Consider the following 20,504-nt stretch of genomic DNA (forward strand, 5'->3'; position numbering starts at 1 on the left):
GCGCGCCGCGGGCGGAGGGTATTTAAATCGGCCGCCACCGCGACCGAACTCAGTTCCCCCTGAGCAGCCATAGTGTACGGATCTCTGTGCCAACACGTTCACAGGAGCTCAGGCCGTCAGTTCACCTGATGATGGCGACATGTATGATCGCCGAAATATTGTGCCCGTTGGACACTGTAGACCGGCAGTACACCCGTGGATACTTTGATTATCAGATACACCGGGAGAAACTCAAGAATCAATATTTTTAATGTAATGACACATAAAAATCTCTTAATTATTATCTTTCACTGCACATTTCTTGAAAATTTCTGTTCTCAAAATGGGAAATGTGGAAACTACCATAGAAATATAATTTTGCATGATCCTTCAAACCAAAAAAAGCGTCATTAAAAATAAATAAATAAATAAGTAAATAAATAAGATGAATGTCTAATATTTAACTGGATTTGTTGGAGATTATTGGGAAATAAGCAGATGTTAATAATTACTGGAATATAATTTAGGATTCACAACATCAGACAGGTACATCTAGATGATAAACAACCCAGTTCCTGAAAAAATTGAAAGCTATGTTAAATTTGATAAGAAAAGCCACTGGGCATGAGTGTTTCAGTGACAAATTACCCCCCCCCCCCCCTTTCCTGGTTCCTCAGACATTAACTGCCATTCCTTGGGCTGTTGATTAGATCTTTAAAAACAATAAATAAATAAATCTGCATCAAGTGATCATGGAAATGAGTTGTTTTCACTGCACAAATTTTGCACTAACAGGCCTCTGGCTGTCCCCTCAGTTTGGCTTCCTGAGCAGCCACTTGTGTCACTTGGGTATTAAACTAGTCCTAATACTGTTGGAAAAATGGCTGAATGTGAGAACATAAGCTACTAAAAAACTTAATGTGTATTGTCCGACCTTAATGTTGATAAGACACAATCAGAGAACTTAAAGAAAAGCCCTGCTTTAGTCTTCATAACATAACAAATATTTTCTTAAAAATGTCCTTCCTTAGCAGTGGACTACCTTCATAAATTTCTCTCCTTGTGAATTATCTGATGGCATCTTTCCAAGAAGGTGAAAAATGACAAAAGTGAAGCCTCCTTTCAGAAAAAGATGCATAACAAATGTTTAAAACTAAAAGGGCAGTACCACTACAAGCTATTTCTTCCAAAGTAAATGATTTTTTTTAGTAAAACATTGTGAACTCTTAACAGGGAATAGTAATTTATTTTCAAGCAGTTAGTTTGGCTTTTGTAAGGGAAATTTTCTGAGACTGGTAGCTTTTAGTTTCCAAGTGAATTTCTAACTATAATGGAAAACAAGAAATATTTATCAGGTATATTTTAAGACATTTTATAAGGCTGTACATTATTGGCAAAAGCATCCTGTTGAGTCAACTATAATGAATTGAAGCTGCGTACCATTATATGAGTAGGTCATGTACCAAGTGGGGAGTAGCCTGGGCATCTGCAAATATTTTTTCCAGGAGATGAGTGGACGAGAAGACTTTAAAATTGCCATATCTGACATAAAAAAATGGAAAATTGAGGACAGAATAATGACAACATTATGAATAGGATAGATTGCTACTTTGCATATAATGAACATGTTGAGTAGCAGAGAGACCAGCTTCAGTGGCCAGAGGCAGTGGTCATATGTGTGTGAGTTGTGCTTGTGTGAATGTTTGTGTATGATGTGTACTTTAGAAGAGAGCCTTTTGTCTGAAAGCCCACTGTTTATCAGTCTTTTTTTTTTTTTGTGTCTGTGACTCAATATCTCCACTATATGATGAATAACAGTCTATCCTTTTCTTAATGTCAGATCTGATGTAAATTATTTGGTCTGTTTTGAGACATGTCATGCCATAAGAACCAAATTTTTGTAGGTTACTCAAAACAACTTACTACACCCCAGAGGGCTGATAGTTATACTCTCAGTACATGAATAAAAGCTTTGTAATGTATGTTCTAGAGAAGTGGCAAGTGAACCGCCTTGCCTTCCCTTGTGGACACTTAAATCCATACTGTTCTGTACAACAGAATATTAACACTTCAGACCAGGAATCCAAGTGTTTACTAGAAGACTGTTAGTATCTGCATATCAAAGTTATAGAATACAGGAAAGCATCCAAGTTATACAAAATGGAAAATGTTATTCTGTAACTTTGATGCACTAATGTATGGCAGGATCTAGATACAAATTTAGAATAACTTACTGCAAATACTGGGAAATCCAAGATGGAATAACAGCAATACTATGACAAGGATAGATTGTTACCCATCGCTAAGAGCAGCTTTCGCTAAGAGCAGCTTTCAAGTCACAGACAAGCACAATGAAAAAACAGTTAAACATTTAAGCTTTTGGCCAAAAGGCATTCTTCAGAAATAGAAAACACAAACAAACATTCACACAAGCACAGCTCACACTCTCTTGACCACTGTCTCCAGCTGCTGTGGTCCGATATGCAGAGATGAAGTGGCTTGCAAAGGATAGACTAGTATAGAGAGCTGCATCAAACCAGTTGAGCACATGAAACAATGTTGCTGATCTCGTCTGGAGATGGTGACTAGCTTGACTGCTGAAATATTATGTCATAAAATTGTGAGACAGAATTTCTGGCCAGCACTTAACCTTCAGGAAAAATGTCTGTACTGCAGAGAAACACATACAAAAGAACATACACTAGCCTAATATTTGGAACAAATAGTTCCTTCCTTAGGGAGGGGAATGGAATAGATTTGCCAAGCTTAAAAAGGAAGGGCACGTTGCAGGATTCCTTTTGTGGTGTTACCATAACTATGAATGATTAAATGGTATACAATAACATACAGCCACAATTTATTCAGCACATTACAAACACAAAAGACACCAGAGAGGTAAAGATATCACTTTGCACCACACTGCACAACACATTTCAAGCAGTCAATTTCATGGTCACCACAATAATTCCCCTCTGCCCCTAACCCCTCCACCCCTGTACAGCTAGACTGAATTGCCTGTTGTGCCTCAGCTTCCATCTCCTCTCTTTGGGGTTTTTGGGACAGGAAACCAACACATGTCCATGGCAGGCTACTGGAGGCTGGACCATTTCAGAACCAGTTGAGGATGGGAGAAGGGAGCAACCAACAGAGAGCACAGTGCAGGAATGTTGACCAGTCAGCTTTGTGACGGTGTCCTGCTGCTGTCTGTCCATACAATAGCCTGGGGTACTTGCAAGTGATCAATCTGCCCATGTGAGTTATTACAGGAGAAGAATTTGAGAGGGGCGGGGGGGTAGGAAAGGCAGCTGGCCTTGCATTTGTGTTGCCAGATCTAGAGCAGAGGGTGATGCAGCCACTGCATGTTGTTCGACAACTGCTGCTAATGCTAAAGAATTGCTCTCACACTCGTTTGTCAAACTGTCGAGGAAAGCAGGCTTAAGTCACTCAATGGACACAGTTTCATGTGTTCCATACTTGTGGATGATGAAGGTGTTCATTCCTCTTGATATTAACTTCATATGGGCTGGAATATGGAGGAGTAAGAGGCGGGCATATGGTGTTATCATGCAGCCAAAAATGTGTTGCAGTTTTCAAATCTTTAAAAATGAAAGGTTGACATGATTTGCGGGTTATGTGACCAAAATTCTTGTAGGAGCATCTCAAGATTTTTTAGAAAGCCTATGTGGTCACAGGATGACTGAATTGTATGGAGGAACATGAAACTATTTGCTGAATACGAACTACACCAGTTAATATGACAAGTCATCATTTTATCAGAGCCCATGGCAATGAATTGATCTAAGCTCATTGTCCACATGAGAGTAGATTTCAGGGAGTGGTGCATGCATTTCACCATGCCTTTACTGTTGGGGTGCTAGCTTGTTGTATGAGCATGATGATTGCCACAGAGGTTAAGTAGTTTGAACAGAGAACCTCAAACAGATGGCTGCATTCCATGGTGATTTTAAGAAGAATTCCATGGTTAGAAAACCAGGTGTCCACAAATGACATGCCAACAGATTCATTTGTGGTATCTGAAACTGGTAAGGTCTCTGGCCATCTGTTATAATGGTGAATGATAGTGAGTTGGTAATGGTGACCATTAGTACAGGGTAAGAGGCAATGAGGTACAGATGTATGTGTGCAAAAGGTGCCATTGGGAGAGGAAAATCCTTAATTGTTATGTGCACATTCATGAAACTTTGTTTTTCGGGCACAGGATGCAGGAGTGGGTGCACATGTGGTTATCTTTTTTAACACCAGGCCAGATCATCTTGCTTTGATGCCAGGGTAATACAAGCTGTTAATGACATTAAAGACTTCATGGTGATGTTTTTGCAGGATTAAAGGCCTCAGACGATCATCGCAACAGCTACATCAGCTGCTACACAAGCCAAATGAAATGATGGAGATGCACTGTCACAGACAATCTGTTATATGAATGTATCTGTCAGTTGGTCATCTACAATTTTAGCCCAGTCCACCATTGTTACACTGGCAATGCTCCTGGAAAGGCAACCTGCCGCAGTGCTGCCCTTGCCCTTGTTGTGGCACATGTATACAGACCCTGAGCTATAAATTTGGTATGGTGGCATTGATGTGGTGATATAAGTTCAGTTCTTCTTCTTCTTCCACTGGCACTACATCTGAGGATAGTACTTGTCTCCTTGATAATTTTATGCCATTCCTCTCTGGACTTTGCTGTAGACCTCCAGTTACAGCAACCAACTTGGACATCATCTTCCCCAGCCTCATCACTGCCTCTCAATCTTGGTCGTCCTCTTGCTCCTCTATCTCCAGGTTCACTGTAGCAGGCTTTCCTTGCAGGATCTGTCTCATAAAGTTGTATTACATGTCCAGCCCATCTCAGTCTACAAAACTTTATGAACTTGACCACATCATCCTTCTTATAGCAGTCAAAAAGCCTGTGATTCCTTCACCTCCTCCAGCTTCCATTTTCATACACAGGTCCAAAGATTCTCCTCAGTATACTTCCTTCCTGTGACCTCAGTCTATTTTCACCCTGCTTTGTAGTCGTCCATGTTTCTGAACCATATGTAAATACTGGGCATATCAGCATTTTATAGAGTCAGCACTTGGTCTCTTGTGATAGAAGCTTGGATTTAATATGTCACAACACTCCAAAATAACATTGATTACAAGCACTTAATGTGGGTCATAATTTCAGCCAAAGTGCTGCCATTTGTTTCTATCTTTGCTCCCAGAGAAGTGAAACATTCCACTCACTCGAAAGTCATTCCGTCAAGTGTTACTGTCGGCTATAAAGGCTGTCTTGTACGATTATACATGTATCTGGTCTTCCCTTCATTAATTTTGAGTCCCACCTTCTATGCCCTCAGTTTTAGAGCTGAGAAGGCACTTTGTAGATCTCTAAATGTTCTACTCATTAGATCCAGGTTATCAGCATATCCTGACAGTTGTACGGACTTACAGTAGATAGTCCCTCTTGTCTGGATACCCGAGTCTTGCATCACTTGTCTTAACCCTTGTCTTAACCCAGCTTGTGTGCAAAATTGGGGTGATAGCCTAGACTGCACTAACACAGTACAATGGGCGTGCCTTAGGGTGACCTTTATCAACCACACCAACTTCTCAGGCACCCAAAATTACTACATTGCCTCATAAAGGTTAGCCCAATTTATTGTGTCATATGCAGATTTGAAATCAATGAAAAGATGGTGCACACCAACATTAAATTCGTTTGTCTTTTCTACTATTTGCCGGAGAGTAAATGTCTGGGTCACAGTTAACTTTCCTGGTCTGGACCCACATGATAAAAAACTTTGTCCAAACAGGCCTTGGAAGGCCCAAAAGTACCAACCAGCCACCGTGTCATCCTCTCAGCCCACGGGCACCACTGGATGCAGATACAGAGGGGCATGTGGTCAGCACACTGCTCTCCCGGCCGTTGTCAGTTTTCATGACCAGAGCTGCTACTTCTCAGTCAAGTAGCTCCTCAGTTAGACTGCCAACAGCACTTGTCAGACTGCGCAGTCACCCATCCAAGAGCTATCCCAGCCCAATAGCACTTTGGTGATATAATGGGAATCGGTGTTACTACTGCAGCTAGGCTGTTGGTGTGAACCCACATTATAACTTCCAATAATGTTTTCAGCTATGGGTGAGAATCTACTGAACAAGATATTTGACAGTACTTCATATGTAATAATCAGGAGTGTTATGCCTATGTAGTTGCCACATTTAAGTATATCTTCTTTCTTGTGTATCAAACACACTGTCCCTACATGTCATTCTCCTGGTAGCTCTTCCTTTTATCAGATACAGCACAAAATCTTGTATGCGCTGCAGTTTAAGTCAACTTCTCTGGCTTTCAATAGCTCTGATATTATAGTATCAGTCTCTGGTGCTTTATAGTTCTTTAGTTGGGCTATTGCTTTGTCTACTTCTCCTTGAGAGAGGGTGTGGGTGACTATGGCCTCACCATTTTCTTCTGGGTACAGAAGGATCTCTTCAGTAGGAGGCTTTTGAGCATCCCAACAGTTTACTGAAATATTCTACCCAGTGTTCCAATATCTCTTGGTCATCAGGTAGTAATTCTCCATTTTTACTTTTACATACATTAATGCGTAGCTTAAATGTTCTTCTTACACTATTAATTTTATGATTGAATTTTCCGACATAATTTGTTTTTCCAATCGTGAAACAAGTTCAGTTGATTGCTGTAAAATAGAGGAGAATGGTTGGTGGTCTGTTAAAACAGAAAAATGTTGGCCCTCCAAAATGTGCCCACTACTGCCTGGCTAGCATTGACAAGATGTCCGATAGGGGTGCTGGGTTTTGTATGTGTGATCAGTGTTTCATTTGCCAGTGCTGTCTTCATGCCTTCAAATGCTTTGGATGACTTCACAGACCAAACAATTTTTCTGTTGCCAGAACTGTTTTTTACTGGGGATAAATAAATCAATTATTCCTTGTGGGAAATGGTATTCTGGTATGGTTTAGCCTTTACAGTTAATCATCATTATGTGTCATGCACACCAAATGACATCCTCTACACAAAATTCCATCTGATAAAGTTTTCAGTATGTTGCACACATGATGTCATGTGCAATAAGGACAAAGGCTTGTGGTTAGCCTCTCACAGTTTGCACCTTGGATATGTAGGAGTGACTGTTGCAACAAATAGATGATGATTCTGACACAGGTATGCAAGGAATTGGAGCTGAAGGCATAAGCCATGCTGTTGCTTGGTCAGTTCTGCTTCAACAGTTACTTCATTCATATCACTTCCAGCATGTGCAAGCTTTCAGTCCACAAGACCAATATGGCAGGTTACGGTTCTATCAATGGATTTGAATACAGACTGCTAAATATCCATAGTTGCTGAATATCCATAGCTCAAAGCTTACATTTTATTTATGGATCAGTTAGGATTCATGCAGTCTGGGATAATAAATTACCACAATACTCAGATATGGAGTGTATTCTAACATTCAAACAAACATGGAAGTGTAGGAAACCCTGAAGTATCAGTGTGATATTGAAAGAAATGCCTCCCACAGGTGAGAATATTAAAACCCTAATGGTAAACTGCGGAAGCATTCGCAACAAAGTGCCAGAGTTTGAAGTGCTCATGAAAAGCAGTGAAGCTCACATAATATGAGGTACAGAAAGCCATTTGAAACCTGAGATTGTTAGCAGTGAGGATTTTGGGGGAAATTTAAGTGTAAATCGAAAGGATAGGCAAATGGGAAATGGAGGTGGTGTATTTCTTGCAGTAGACAAGAAACTCATATCCAACAAGATAGAAATTGAAGCTTCAAGTGAGATTGTTTGGGCAAGACTCAGTATCAGGGGTAGGCATAAAATGATAATTGTATCCTTCTATCACCTACCAGACTTGTCTCCCAATGTAACCGAAAACTTTAGAGAAAACCTCAGTTCATTTGTACGTAAGTTCCTCAGTCATAATGTAATCCTTGGTGGTGACTTGAGTCATCCAACAATTAATTGGGAAAATTAGTTTTGTTGGTGGTGGGTAAAAATAAGACATCCTGTGAAACTTTACTAAATGCCTTCTCTGAAAACTACTGAAACAGATAGTTAGGAACCCCATTCATGGTGGAAATATATTGGATCTAATGACAAGAAATAGACTTGACCTCTATGAGGATGTCCACATCAGAACTGGTATTAGTCACCATGATGCAGTTGTGGCAACAATGATTACTGAAGTACAAGGGACAACTAAAACAAGCAGAAAAATATATTTGTTCAGTTAACTAGGTAAAAAATCATTAATGTCATATCTCAGTGAGGAACTCGAAACTTTCAGCACAGTGCAGGAGTATGTAGAAGGACCCTGACTCAAGTTTAAAAGAATAATTTACCATGCACTGGATGGATATGTACAGTTCAGAATGGGAGGGAACCTCCATTGTATACAGTAAATATAAATATACTTTGAAGGAAACAGAGATTACTACACAATAAGTGAAAAACAAAGCACAGGATTATAGATAGATACTGAATGAGGCACATTTGGCTGTCAAGAGAGCAATGTGTGATGCCTTCAATGACCACCATAGCAGAATATTGTCAAGTGATCTTTCACAGAACCCAAATAAATTCTGGTCGTATGTAGAGGCTGTTAGTGGCACCAAAGTTAGTGTCCCATCCCTAGCAAATAAGACAGGAACTGAAATTGAATGTAGCAAAGCAAAATCTGAAATGCTTAACTCCATTTTCAAATATTCCTTAACAAAAGAAAACACAGGACAACTACCCCAATTTAATCCTTGTACTATTGAAAAGGTGAATGGACAAGTATTAGTGTCAGTGGTGTTGAGAAACAGCTGAAATGGTTAAAGCTGAACAAAGCTCCAGAGCCCTATGGAATCCCTGTCAGATTCTATACTGAATATGTGGCTGAGTTAGCCCCTCTTCCAACTATGATCCATCGTAAATCCCTCGCACAAAAAACCATGCCCAGTTCTTGGGAAAAGGCTCAGGTCACACCCTCTACAAAAAAGGTATTAGAAGTGATCCACAAAACTACTGTCCAATATCCTTGACATTAGAACATTCTGAGCTCAAACATAATGAAGTATCTTGAACAGAATGACCTCCTTAATGCCAACCAACATAGATTTTGAAAACATCGATCATTTGAAATCCAACTTGCGCTTTTTCCACGAGACATACTGAAAGCTTTCAATCAAGGCAACCAGGTGGGTGCAATATTTCTTGATTTCCAAAAAGCATTTGACTCAGTACTGCATGTTTGCTTATTGTCAAAAGTACGACCACATGGGGTATCAAGTGAAATTTGTGACTGGACTGAGGAATTTTTGGTAGGGAGGACACAGCATGTTATCTTGGATGGAGTATCATTGTCAGATGTTGAAGTAACTTTGGGTGGTCCCCAGGGAAGTGTTTTGGGACTGTTGCTGTTCAGTTGTATATTAATGACCTTGCAGGTGATATCAATAGTAAAATCAGAATGTTTGCAGATGATGCAGTTAGCTGTAATGGTGTGCTATCCGAAAGAAGCTGCATTAATATTCAGTTATATCTTGATAAGATTTCAGAGTGGTGTATAGATTGACAACTTGCTCTAAATGTCCAGAAATGTAGAATTTTACACTTCACAAAATGAAAAAATGTAATGTTGTATGACTATAATACCAATGAGTCACTGCTGGAATTGGCCAACTCATATAAAATATCTTGGTGTAATACTTCGTAGGCATATGAAATGAAATGGGATGAAGTGAGATATTAATTTCAAAGTATCAGCAGGAATTGTGGATGACAGACTCATAGAGCCATACACTTTACAAAGCAAATTGATAGGTTATGTTTATCACCCATGATATATTACCCTACTGCTGGAACACATTACCTTTGCATAAAGACAGGCATTGTAGTTCATGCACAATGGGACACTATGCCATTTACTATGCCTTATATAACAGTATTTAACACAAACATTAATGAACCATGGAGTGGTTGAGGAGGTAAGGCAGTGTGGTGTTTCCTTTCACCAGTTCATAATCTGATAGACTTACAGCTACAGAAACACTTATAGGAATTGATCAACAGCACACCCATTGCCAATATAGTAACATTACTGGAACATGTCTCCCATGCATGTGAGCAGTGCAGTCAGGGTGTGTTCACATGAGTTTATGATTCTTTGAGAAGGAAGCCTGAAGTATGTCTAACAATGACTGCTAACCACATTGAACACCTCCTGCTGTATCAATAGACAGTACACAAGACAGAGTGAACCCTATCTCATTAAATATTTGCTTCTAGACACGTGTTTGTAATGTAGGTTTTTATTTTTAGATTTTAGAGTAATACTTATTCCATAGATAATTAATACAACACTTTGTAATGATGTGGAACATGCCAGTTTAACAAAAGGCTTCTTTACATGCCATAATTTAAGTTTTTTATTTATTTATATATTTATTTTTGTAAGATTACTAATTTATATCAAAAAATCTAAAATAAATATTCATCTATTGAGTAGAAGGAGTTGTCATCCAGAAATGCTTTAGTTTGTTTTTAAAAGTTGGTTTGCTATTTGTCAGACTTCAAGTTAGACTTAATGCAAAGTAGCGAAGATGAGCCTAACATTTTAATGTTGTAGCTATGCCCATTGCTATTTCTTTTGAGTTGGGATGGGTTATTAATAACAAATTTCACAAGTAAATACTTATAAAATTTGTTATTTCAGAAGCAATAACAATGTGTGTTGCATTTGCCAGTACTGTCTCATGTTAGAACAGGAGACATTCTGTTAAATTCCCTCTACAGCAGTTAGGCAGAGCTATGAAAAAGAAAACTTTAGTTCCACTATATTTCATGAAATTTATTTTCAAAGTCATTTGAGAAGGAATGCTAGGCTCAGAATTACACTCACCAAGTTCCATGAGATAGAAAATTCATGTATTTATTTGAAGACTTTACTGTAAGCATATTTCAGGAAAATCACACATCAAAATCTTTTTCAGAATGGATTCCTGTCGTCACTACCATACATAGCTATGTGGCTTGTTTCAATTGGTAGTGGACGAGTGGCAGACTGGATTATAACACATGGATATCTTTCCACCACAAACACACGAAAGCTGTTCACTACTATAGGTAAGATTCTACAAATAATGTAAAACTTATTTGTTTTATTATTTTTGTCTTTATTTCTGAATAAGATGTTCAGTATGTCAGTGAATATTATAAAAATAGTTAAATACAGTTCTGAAATATATTCTGGAAATATATTTTTATTCGCAATCTTCTCACCCTGTTGTCTTTCACTCAGGTTTTGCACCAACTGTTCCTATTCCATCACTTTAATTCTGTTTTATATTTCATTATATTATGTAAGTGTAAGCAATCACCATTGAGCAAACTACTGCCTGAAATGCACAGTATCTATAGGTACCTTCAAAATATTTGTGTTTGAGTTATTTGTAGGGAAGTTTGAGTTATTTGTAGGGAAGAAATGAGTTCTTGTCTATACTCTGTTCTCTTAGTTGACGTCAGTTGCTGTTTATGATAGATGCTTTTACATCACATTTAGATTTTTAAATTATCAGAAAATTTCTCATATAAGAATTGTTGTAAAGCTTTTTACACATTTTTACACATCACTACAGTTTAATACATAATTTAATAAAGTATGAAATTTTGTTTCCACAGCTTCTGTAGGACCTGCAGTTGGTATTATAGCAGCATCATATGCAAGCTGTGATAGGGTAACTGTGGTATCATTGTTTACACTTGGTATGGCATTGATGGGTACATTTTATGCTGGTATGAAGGTGAATGGCTTGGACCTTAGTCCGAATTATGCTGGATCTGTCATGGCTCTAGTTAATGGAATTGGGGCAATCACAGGTGTTATTGTACCATATGTAGTTGGCTTATTAACTCCAAATGTAAGTAAATACTAAAGTTGCTAGAATTAAAGTCTACTCAGTTACTTTGACCATATAGTCTTGGTTAAATTAAATAATTATTTATTAGCAAGCAGTTTACAATTTTCACTTACATTATTATAAACTGCCATAGCTTAAAAGAAGATATTATAATGTATACCCATTTAAACTTGCATGCTTCTAATTATCTCTGCTATGTAATATGAATCCAAGTACACTGCTTCAATATATATTTATTCATATTTATGATGTCATGTTTTTAAAAAAGGTCTCGATTTTGTTTTGTCATATTGAATTTCTTCATTGCAATAAGCCTATTTCGGCTATAGCTGCCATTGTCAAGCTGTCTGTGGATAATACTTAGAATTTTATCATTATTTGCTTAATATTTTTATTTATGTTTTATGTCTGTATGGTGTGTATATACAGTGGTACTTATGTCTAGTTATTCTTATTTCCATTGTGCATTTGTGATTATTGTCACTATGATTTTGTAATCCACGTTCGTCTTTTAGCAAATTTGGTCAGATTGTTTGTCCTTTTTATACATCAGTGAATGCTGTCCAGCGTATTTTGGTTTGGATTTATAAGGTAATGTAGTTCTGACATCTCATTTGACTATTGCACCATTAATGCTGTATGGTTACACAATTGCTTTATATAGTCTATGAAGTTAGTTGATTAACAAAGATCAAACAGTTAGTCAGCTAACTTCATACACTATATAAAGCAACTTTATAACAATATAGCATTGTTGGTGCCACTGTCAAATATGCTGTCAGAAATTTGTTACCATATAAATATAACTAAAGTACATTGGACAGCATCCACTGACATGAAAAAGGGTAACAAGCTACCCCAAATTTGCTAAACTACAAACATAAATCACAAACTCGGAGACAGGAATTTAATAAGAGACAGTACCTCTTCACCACCCTCTCCCTCCATATATGTGGAATGGAAGTCAAGAATAACTAGATATAGGTACCAGTATACACACATACCATATAGCCATATTATATATATATAAACTGAGCAAATAATGATGAAATTCTACATATTATTACCAGATAGCTTTAAAATGGCAATTATAGTCAAAATAGGCTTATTACAATAAAAAAATTCAATTGAAACAGAATGAATTGCTCTAACTAGACCTGTTAAATGGTTCAAATGGCTCTGAGCACTATGGGACTTAACATCTGAGGTCATCAGTCCCCTAGAACTTAGAACTACTTAAACCTAACTAACCTAATGACATCACGCACATCCATGCCCGAGGCAGGATTCGAACCTGCGACCGTAGCGGTCGCGCGGTTCCAGACTGAAGCACCTAGAACCGCTCGGCCACCACGGCCGGCCTAGACCTGTTACTTCAGATATTACAGGTTAAGGTGATATAGTTCTGCAGTAATGTTAGCCATGTTTTGTAATCTTTTTTCCTGAAAAGAGAATGACAAAAATACAATGCAGAGCCAATAAGCATACAGGACCCTTCAAGAACCACACTCGTAAACTCAAATGGTTGTAAAATAACTGTTTAATGAAATTTTTGCTTAACTATAAAAATCAATTTGAATTAACTTTGATCAACACAACCATAAGATAATGTACAAAAACAATTCTACATGGTTTGTTTCCCATGGCAAGAGATGAAAATTGCCTGTGAAAATTAAAAGAGACAGTACAATAGCCAATGATGATTTGTTTTTGGATGCAATTGCCTCAGTGATTTAAATGTAAAATCAATAGACAATGATTTATCTGATAATAATGATCAAATGTTAACAATTTATTACACTGACCAGTTATATTCAGAACACAGAAAAAAATTATCACAATATCAGAACTACTCACTCAGCCAGTGTTTAGAGAGAAATTATGGAAAGAATGCTAGGAAAAGATTTTTAAGGTAGACATTGTAGATAGAAAATTTAACTCTTCCTTAAACATATTCCTATAGAACTTTAAGTCTTCTTTTAACCTAAAGCAAATGTGCATATAAATGAACATAAGTAATTACAAAGGATGGGTAACTTGTGGGATTAAAGTATCTTGTAGTAAACAAGACCTCTACCTAATTCAGAGGACAAGAGATAGTCAAAAGTTGAAACTCTGTTACTACCAGTACTGTAAAATATGCCAGTCTGTCACCAGAAAAGCGAAACTAATCTACTTTGCTCGAGAAAGTAAAACACTCTAAAGGCAATTCAAAAACTATTTAGGACATTATTTAGAAAAGAGTAATGCTCCAAATGAAACTGAGTCCCCAGAAAAAAGGGGATAACAAAACTTTTCAGGCCATCAAAAATTGTAATTCTGCTAACTGTGAGGGTGTTCCTAGCAGAATATTAAAATCTGAATTGATAGAGTTATCCATGAAATAATGCTGTTGAAACAAAACATTATAATCACTGCACACTGCAAAACTGGATGCTGCCTTATGGCACTGCAGCACATAATGTGGTAAGAAAAGTATATAAACAGAGCACAGATGAATGGGGAACATTCTAGTCACAATATGGGCCATGTAAGGGGAAATACACTGATGTAAATTATTTTGACAAACGATAGATTTTTATGGCCTGGAGATGAGCACCCAAGAAACAGTGAAACTGGTTGACTCTTCGTGTGCTGCTGTCATGAGCATCTATGCAAAATTGGTTGAAAGGCGGTGAATATACAAGTATGTGACAGTGCGTTGGATGTCCATGCCACATCACAGAAGGTGGAGGTCAGAAGCTTACCAGACCATTAAATCAGGATGGACAGCAACTTGTGGAAAATCTGGTGGCTGAATACAATACTTGTGTAGGGATAAGTGTTATGGAGCACACCATTCAGCGCACATTGTTGAATATAGAGTTTCTGCTGATCCCTATCTGTTCCTATGTTGATCTAAGAACGTCATTAGTTACAACTACAATAGGTACATAATCTTTTAGCTCAGTCTGTGGATCAATAGAAATGTGTCAGCTGACTGGATGAAACATGTTTCTTGTTACACCACATTGATGATCATATAGACAGAGAGCTGCTCAATAAAACGTGTTTGGCAGTTAGGAGATTAGTGTGTGAAGACTTGAAAACTACCATAGCACAATGTTATCAAAATGTCTCTCACAAAACCTGAAGAAATTCTGTAGTGCTCTTTTGGGAAGTGAGTGTAAGAATTCCAAAAGCTTCTGCCATAAGCAAGATTATCTCCTTTACGTTATATTCTTACTGCTCAGGTCTGTTGAATAAACACTTTATTTACTTAGGTGAACTACCCCAAAAGTTGATTCTATAAGCCAACAGAAAGTGAAAACATGCATGTGAATGACTAAAAGTTGATGAAAGTACATGCCACTACTGTGATACTCTGAATAGCGCACTTGAGATGCTTAAAGTTTGCCAAGTACTGTCTCCTTCTACTGACAGTCTCTTCTCTAGCAACTTGATTACTGGAATTTAATTTATATGTCAGTTCCTTTGCTTCTCTGTGTGTTAAGATTTTAATAAGGGCTGTAGGTTATCTCTCCCTTATGCCCTCCTATTCTCTAGTCTTAACAGTCCCTTTCATTAATTTACTCCAGCAGAACAAAGCTGCATGTTGAAAGCTTAGGGACATCTAATTTAAATGCTTGGTTACTGCAACTGTCTACCTTTCATTGATCTGCTGTTTCTCAAAAATTATTTTAAAATTTGTTCACATGGATCTTTTTGACACCTGAAGCTCATGAGATTCACAATGCCTGTACAAAATAGTCTTCTTTCTGATTATGCATCTATATCCAGACTCTGTAAAGTGTATGGTAGAAGGTAATTTCCCTGTGTAACAAATATTATGGTTTCTTCTCGTCTCAGTCACATATGGAAAGTGGGGAGAATGTCTGTTTAAATGACTCTGTAATTAGTCTAATCTTGTCTTTACAGTCCAAATGGGAATGGTATGTGTATTCCAACATTTTTACGTATCACCAGTTCTTGAAACTTTGTAAATAGTCTTCCACTTGATAGATCCTCCACGAACAAAACTCTAATAATCTCAGTCAATCAATGGCTGAATTAAATCTTTTCCAATGATATCAGTGTAATTGGGGAACATATTCATTAGCAAAACTTCATCTGAAAGTGTTTGTTTTTCTCGCTTTCTTACAGAGCACTGTGTTGCAATGGAGAATGGTGTTCTGGATAACTGTGGCTGTATTATTAGCAACAAACTTGATCTTTGCTCTGACAGCTTCAGGGGAAATTCAGCCTTGGAATGACCACTCAGAAGAAAAGAAACCAAAAGAAAAAGGTCAGTAAAATTTAATGCAACTTTTATGAGAACATAAAGAAAAGAAAAGTCAATTTAGTCATATGTGTTTTAATCTGTTCTGTTTGGTTTGACAGTACTTATACATGTCGATGGCAACACTTTAATGATGTGCTTCCACATGTTCTGCTGAATTGTTGTTCTCATCATGTAAACAACAGCTAGGCATAACACCTGGAAATAGATCATTGTTAGCAGCAGTTTTGTGCAATGAATGAGTAGACATAAAGTAATATAGGACCCTGTTGTGGGGTTTGTTGCAGTGGAGGGCACTCTTTGCAAGAATCAATGCAGAAAATGTATGCTGACCAATTTGCAGACAGTGGACTGACTGCAAGTTATCCCCAACCTTTTTATTATTTCTTAGTACTTTTTTTGGTTTTTTGGTTCTTCAGTTTTTTCAAAATATCTTGTGATGTGGGAAATTTCAAATAGTGAAACTTATTCTGTCAACTCTCCTTGTAAGCTAGTGACCCACTAACAAAAAGAACAAAAATCAAATCTTCCATAATTCCAATTAAGAAATTGGTGCTGAAACATGTCCATCCTTATTTACCTGGCGTTTGGCTATATTGCGGCAGTAATCATAGTATCATACACCTCTTTAACTGTCGCATAAAATGTGCACAGGGGTTACAGTGATCCACAGTTGCTTTATGCATGTATGCCAAATTCTAATAGTACCACATTAAGAAAACAGTATCTAAGAAAGTGATTTTAATTTTTAAAAAGTGACAAGGAGTCTGTTCACTGGTAGAGTAGCTATTCTTGTCTGAAACCATTCATTCTTTCCTGTGTAATGATATTAGAGGAAAATAATAAAAACTGAAAAAGCATTTTCTGTTACAATAATGAACACTAAGCCTGATCTACAACATTATTAGTAAGAACCCTGCAGGATTTCTTGAAGACTCAAGGTATTTATACTCTCATGGCAGTGTATTGACTCATGAATACTTATATTAGAGGTACTTTACTTTTAATTACAAGATGGCAACTGTGTTCCCTTAAGGCAGTATCCCTTCACTATGTGAATTAGAGATAAGAGACGACTCCTGTCATCAAAACAACTTGGGTAGTTAATTATGTCATACAACTGAGACATTATCTGAGCTTACAGTGGATGTCATTGTGATGATTGAGAATAGAATGCACAGTATGTATAATAACTGTGTATTTGATCTCTTCCTGTTTTTGAGAGCCTCTAGTTGCTACTCAAAGTGATAAATATTGTGGTCACAACAATTGAACAGTGGCACACCTTACAAATTATGAGACATTCAGTGTACTGGAAATTTATCAGTAATTTTAGTGGAAAATTTCATTCATCATTCATTCTGTCAGTTTATTTTTAATGAACTTTATAATGATGTGAAATGACTTCTTATGCAAACTGCACTTGCTATCAGTTATATGAATTTTAATAAGCTTCTGACTGTGCCTGACAATAATTATTAAAGAATATTTGAAAGTAGCTTGTGTAGCTGTTTAATTTATATGCACATTCTTAGTTAGTTTCAGTTAATTGTGGGTACTGTTCTTCAACAGACGGTGTGCTGTATGGAGAAGAGTAACATGAATGATGATAAATTCTTGAAATAAGCTCGTAAGGAACAGTCAGAATGGCCACGTTTTTAAATAATACTTTGCAATGAGCCCATTTATTGCATTTTGTCATTATTCTTACCGCTCTCTTTTGTAGTCTGAAAAATCCATAGCAAAGGATGCCATGCACATAACCAAAGTAAGCTGACCCTACACAGATGTAACTGCATACTGATGCAAGAACTCTGAAGTGCGTATCATGCTGTGGAGGTCCTCTTTGAGATAATCATGATGTGTTCATTCCATTTTAGTTGGCTGTCACTGTGCAGTCCTAGGAATTTAATGTTAATTACATCTGTTATTGAAGTGTTGTGTAGTTTTAAATTTATGGACTTGTGCTTCTTGTTTCTTCTAAAGTACATGCTGTTCATTTTCTTAATGTTGAGAGTTATTCTGTTCTCTGTAGACCATTTGTAAACATCTGCTAGTGCTTCACTGGCTTTTTCCAATAGCAGGTCAGGTGTCTTGCTGGTAATCAGTATGTTGCTGTCATCAGCAAAAAGTACTTTTCCTCCATGCTCCATACATTGTGGAAAATCGTTAATATACAGTAAGAACAGTATTGGGTCCAGAACACTTCCTTGTGGGATTCCTATATTAACATACTGTGTGTCAGATAAGTGATTTACGACATATTTGGATATGCTATGTGAAATTTCTACTCTCTGCACTCTGTTATTTAGATACAATTTGAACAATTTATTTACCAGTCCCCTGATTCCCAGAGACTCCAACTTGTGTAGAAGAATGCCGTGATCAATGGTATCAAAGGCCTTTGATAGATCTCGGAAAATTCCAGTTACATAACAGTCCTTGTCTAGTGATTCAAGAACAATTTTTGTAAACTGAGCTATTGCGTTTTCATCGCTTCTGCCCAGTCTGAAGCCAAGTTGTTCCTTGCAGAGAAGATTATATTTGTTTAAGTTGCTCATAAGTCTACTTTTCATTAAAGTCTCCACTATTTTGGAAAATACTGGAAATAAAGCAATTCGCCTGTAATTTTCTACATTTTCAACATCAACTTTTTGGGGAAGAGCTAGTTTAAGGTAGTCTGGGAAGCAGCCAGTCTTAAAAGACTGGTTATTGATGTCAGTTAAAGGGGCTTTAATGCTGTCTATGCACTCTTTCAACACATAAACTGGGACTTCATCCAGTCCTGTTGAGGATTTGTTTTACACACATGTAGCTTGGTTGCTTTCCCATAGGAAAATTTATTTGTGCAATTTGACAAAGATGACTCAAAAGTCCCAGATTTTTTAGTACTAAGTCACAGTTTTCTGTGCCAATATCAGTTGTTATATGATCAGTAGTAGAGGCTGAGTGTGTCGTTATCTTTGTTGCACAGCTGACTAGTGATGTCATTCCAAAGCCACATAAAATGCTCAGGAAAGCATTAGTAACATTATCTATTTTTGCTGTGTTTATGTTAAGATCTCCACATAACAGGATGTTACTTTTAGTGTTTGATGCCTGTTCTATATTCTGTATTAATTTTGCACAGATATGTCAAAATCACCTCTAGGAGAATGATACAGACGTAATATGACAAGTTTTTTTAGAAACATTTCGAGATGATACCTCTATTTCTGACACTTCAAGGTGTTTTTCTTCACCAAGAGAGACAATTTCACTTCTTACTGGAGTTCATTCTTAATATAAATATATGACCTTCCCCTTTAATTGAAACTCTACAATAAGAAGATGCTAGTGTATAAGAGGGTAAAGTTACATAGGCAATTTCACTTTTCTCGCACCAATGGTCAGTAACGCATATAACAGAGCTATTTAGGGTTTGCAACTCAACTTCAAGCTGCTGCACTTTGTTTTTAACACACTGAATGTTTTGATGGAACACTGTTAGACTTTTAATTGTGTTTGTAGTGTTGATTTTATTTACAAAAGCACAGCTACCTATGTGAAGTGTTTTACTGCTATTACCACTAGAAACTAATGCATTGCTTAAGCTTAAGCTACTAGAAGTATTAGCTACATTACATAAATTAATTTGCATAAGACCATTAGCTGTTAAGCCAATATTTTTCTTCTTCAGGGCTGCTTGGATGTTGATCTATGCTACCATTTACTCTAAAAAAGCATTCCTAATACCTCTGATATTTATGATTTTTTTAAGTGGCCTTTTTCTGTGATAGTTTTGCTTATTTTGTCACACAAAAGTTTTTGCCTTTGAAATTTAGATGCAACCCATGTTTGGTATGAAGGAATCTGTCCAATTTACCTATATCAACTACTCTACATTTTCCAAATGAAGCACACAACTGTTTCACTTTGATGTTCATTTTTCAAATCTCCTTGTTGACACATGAATTATGTATTAGATCATACCTATGAGGTAATGTTGTAACTATTGTGTTATGAGATTTATTAATTTCTAGGAAGTTTTCCAGGCTTGCTAAGAAATTTTGCACCTTGTTTCTTGCAATGTTGTTGGTACCAGATATGTACACAATATATTCATTTTCGTCTTCCATTTTTCCCTGCAGGTTAAATATCATTAATGTTTTTCATGCTTGCACCAAGTTTTACTAATCCCACTGCTTTGGAGTCTTTGTTATTGTCTTGTAAGGTTCTTGCCAGGTTTCTGCCGTGGCTTTCCATTAAAAAAGAACACTGTACCTTTTATCCAGCGTATTCTTGGTTCTGTTGTCACTGGCTCTAGCTGAAGT

The 20,504-nt window shown here is 37.0% G+C and overlaps 1 protein-coding gene across 1 annotated transcript in view; it reads left to right on the forward strand.

The window, feature by feature from the left end:
- The window catches only part of LOC126194746 (putative inorganic phosphate cotransporter), a 194,315-nt gene that overhangs the window by 169,388 nt on the left and 4,423 nt on the right, over nucleotides 1-20,504 (forward strand). Inside the window, exons 7-9 of the mRNA XM_049933013.1 lie at nucleotides 10,986-11,118; nucleotides 11,674-11,912; nucleotides 16,056-16,197. Of these exons, the coding sequence (XP_049788970.1) occupies nucleotides 10,986-11,118; nucleotides 11,674-11,912; nucleotides 16,056-16,197 (514 nt within the window). The remainder of the gene's footprint in view (nucleotides 1-10,985; nucleotides 11,119-11,673; nucleotides 11,913-16,055; nucleotides 16,198-20,504) is intronic.

Source organism: Schistocerca nitens, chromosome 7, assembly GCF_023898315.1.
Source record: "Schistocerca nitens isolate TAMUIC-IGC-003100 chromosome 7, iqSchNite1.1, whole genome shotgun sequence".
Lineage (NCBI taxonomy): Eukaryota > Metazoa > Arthropoda > Insecta > Orthoptera > Acrididae > Schistocerca > Schistocerca nitens.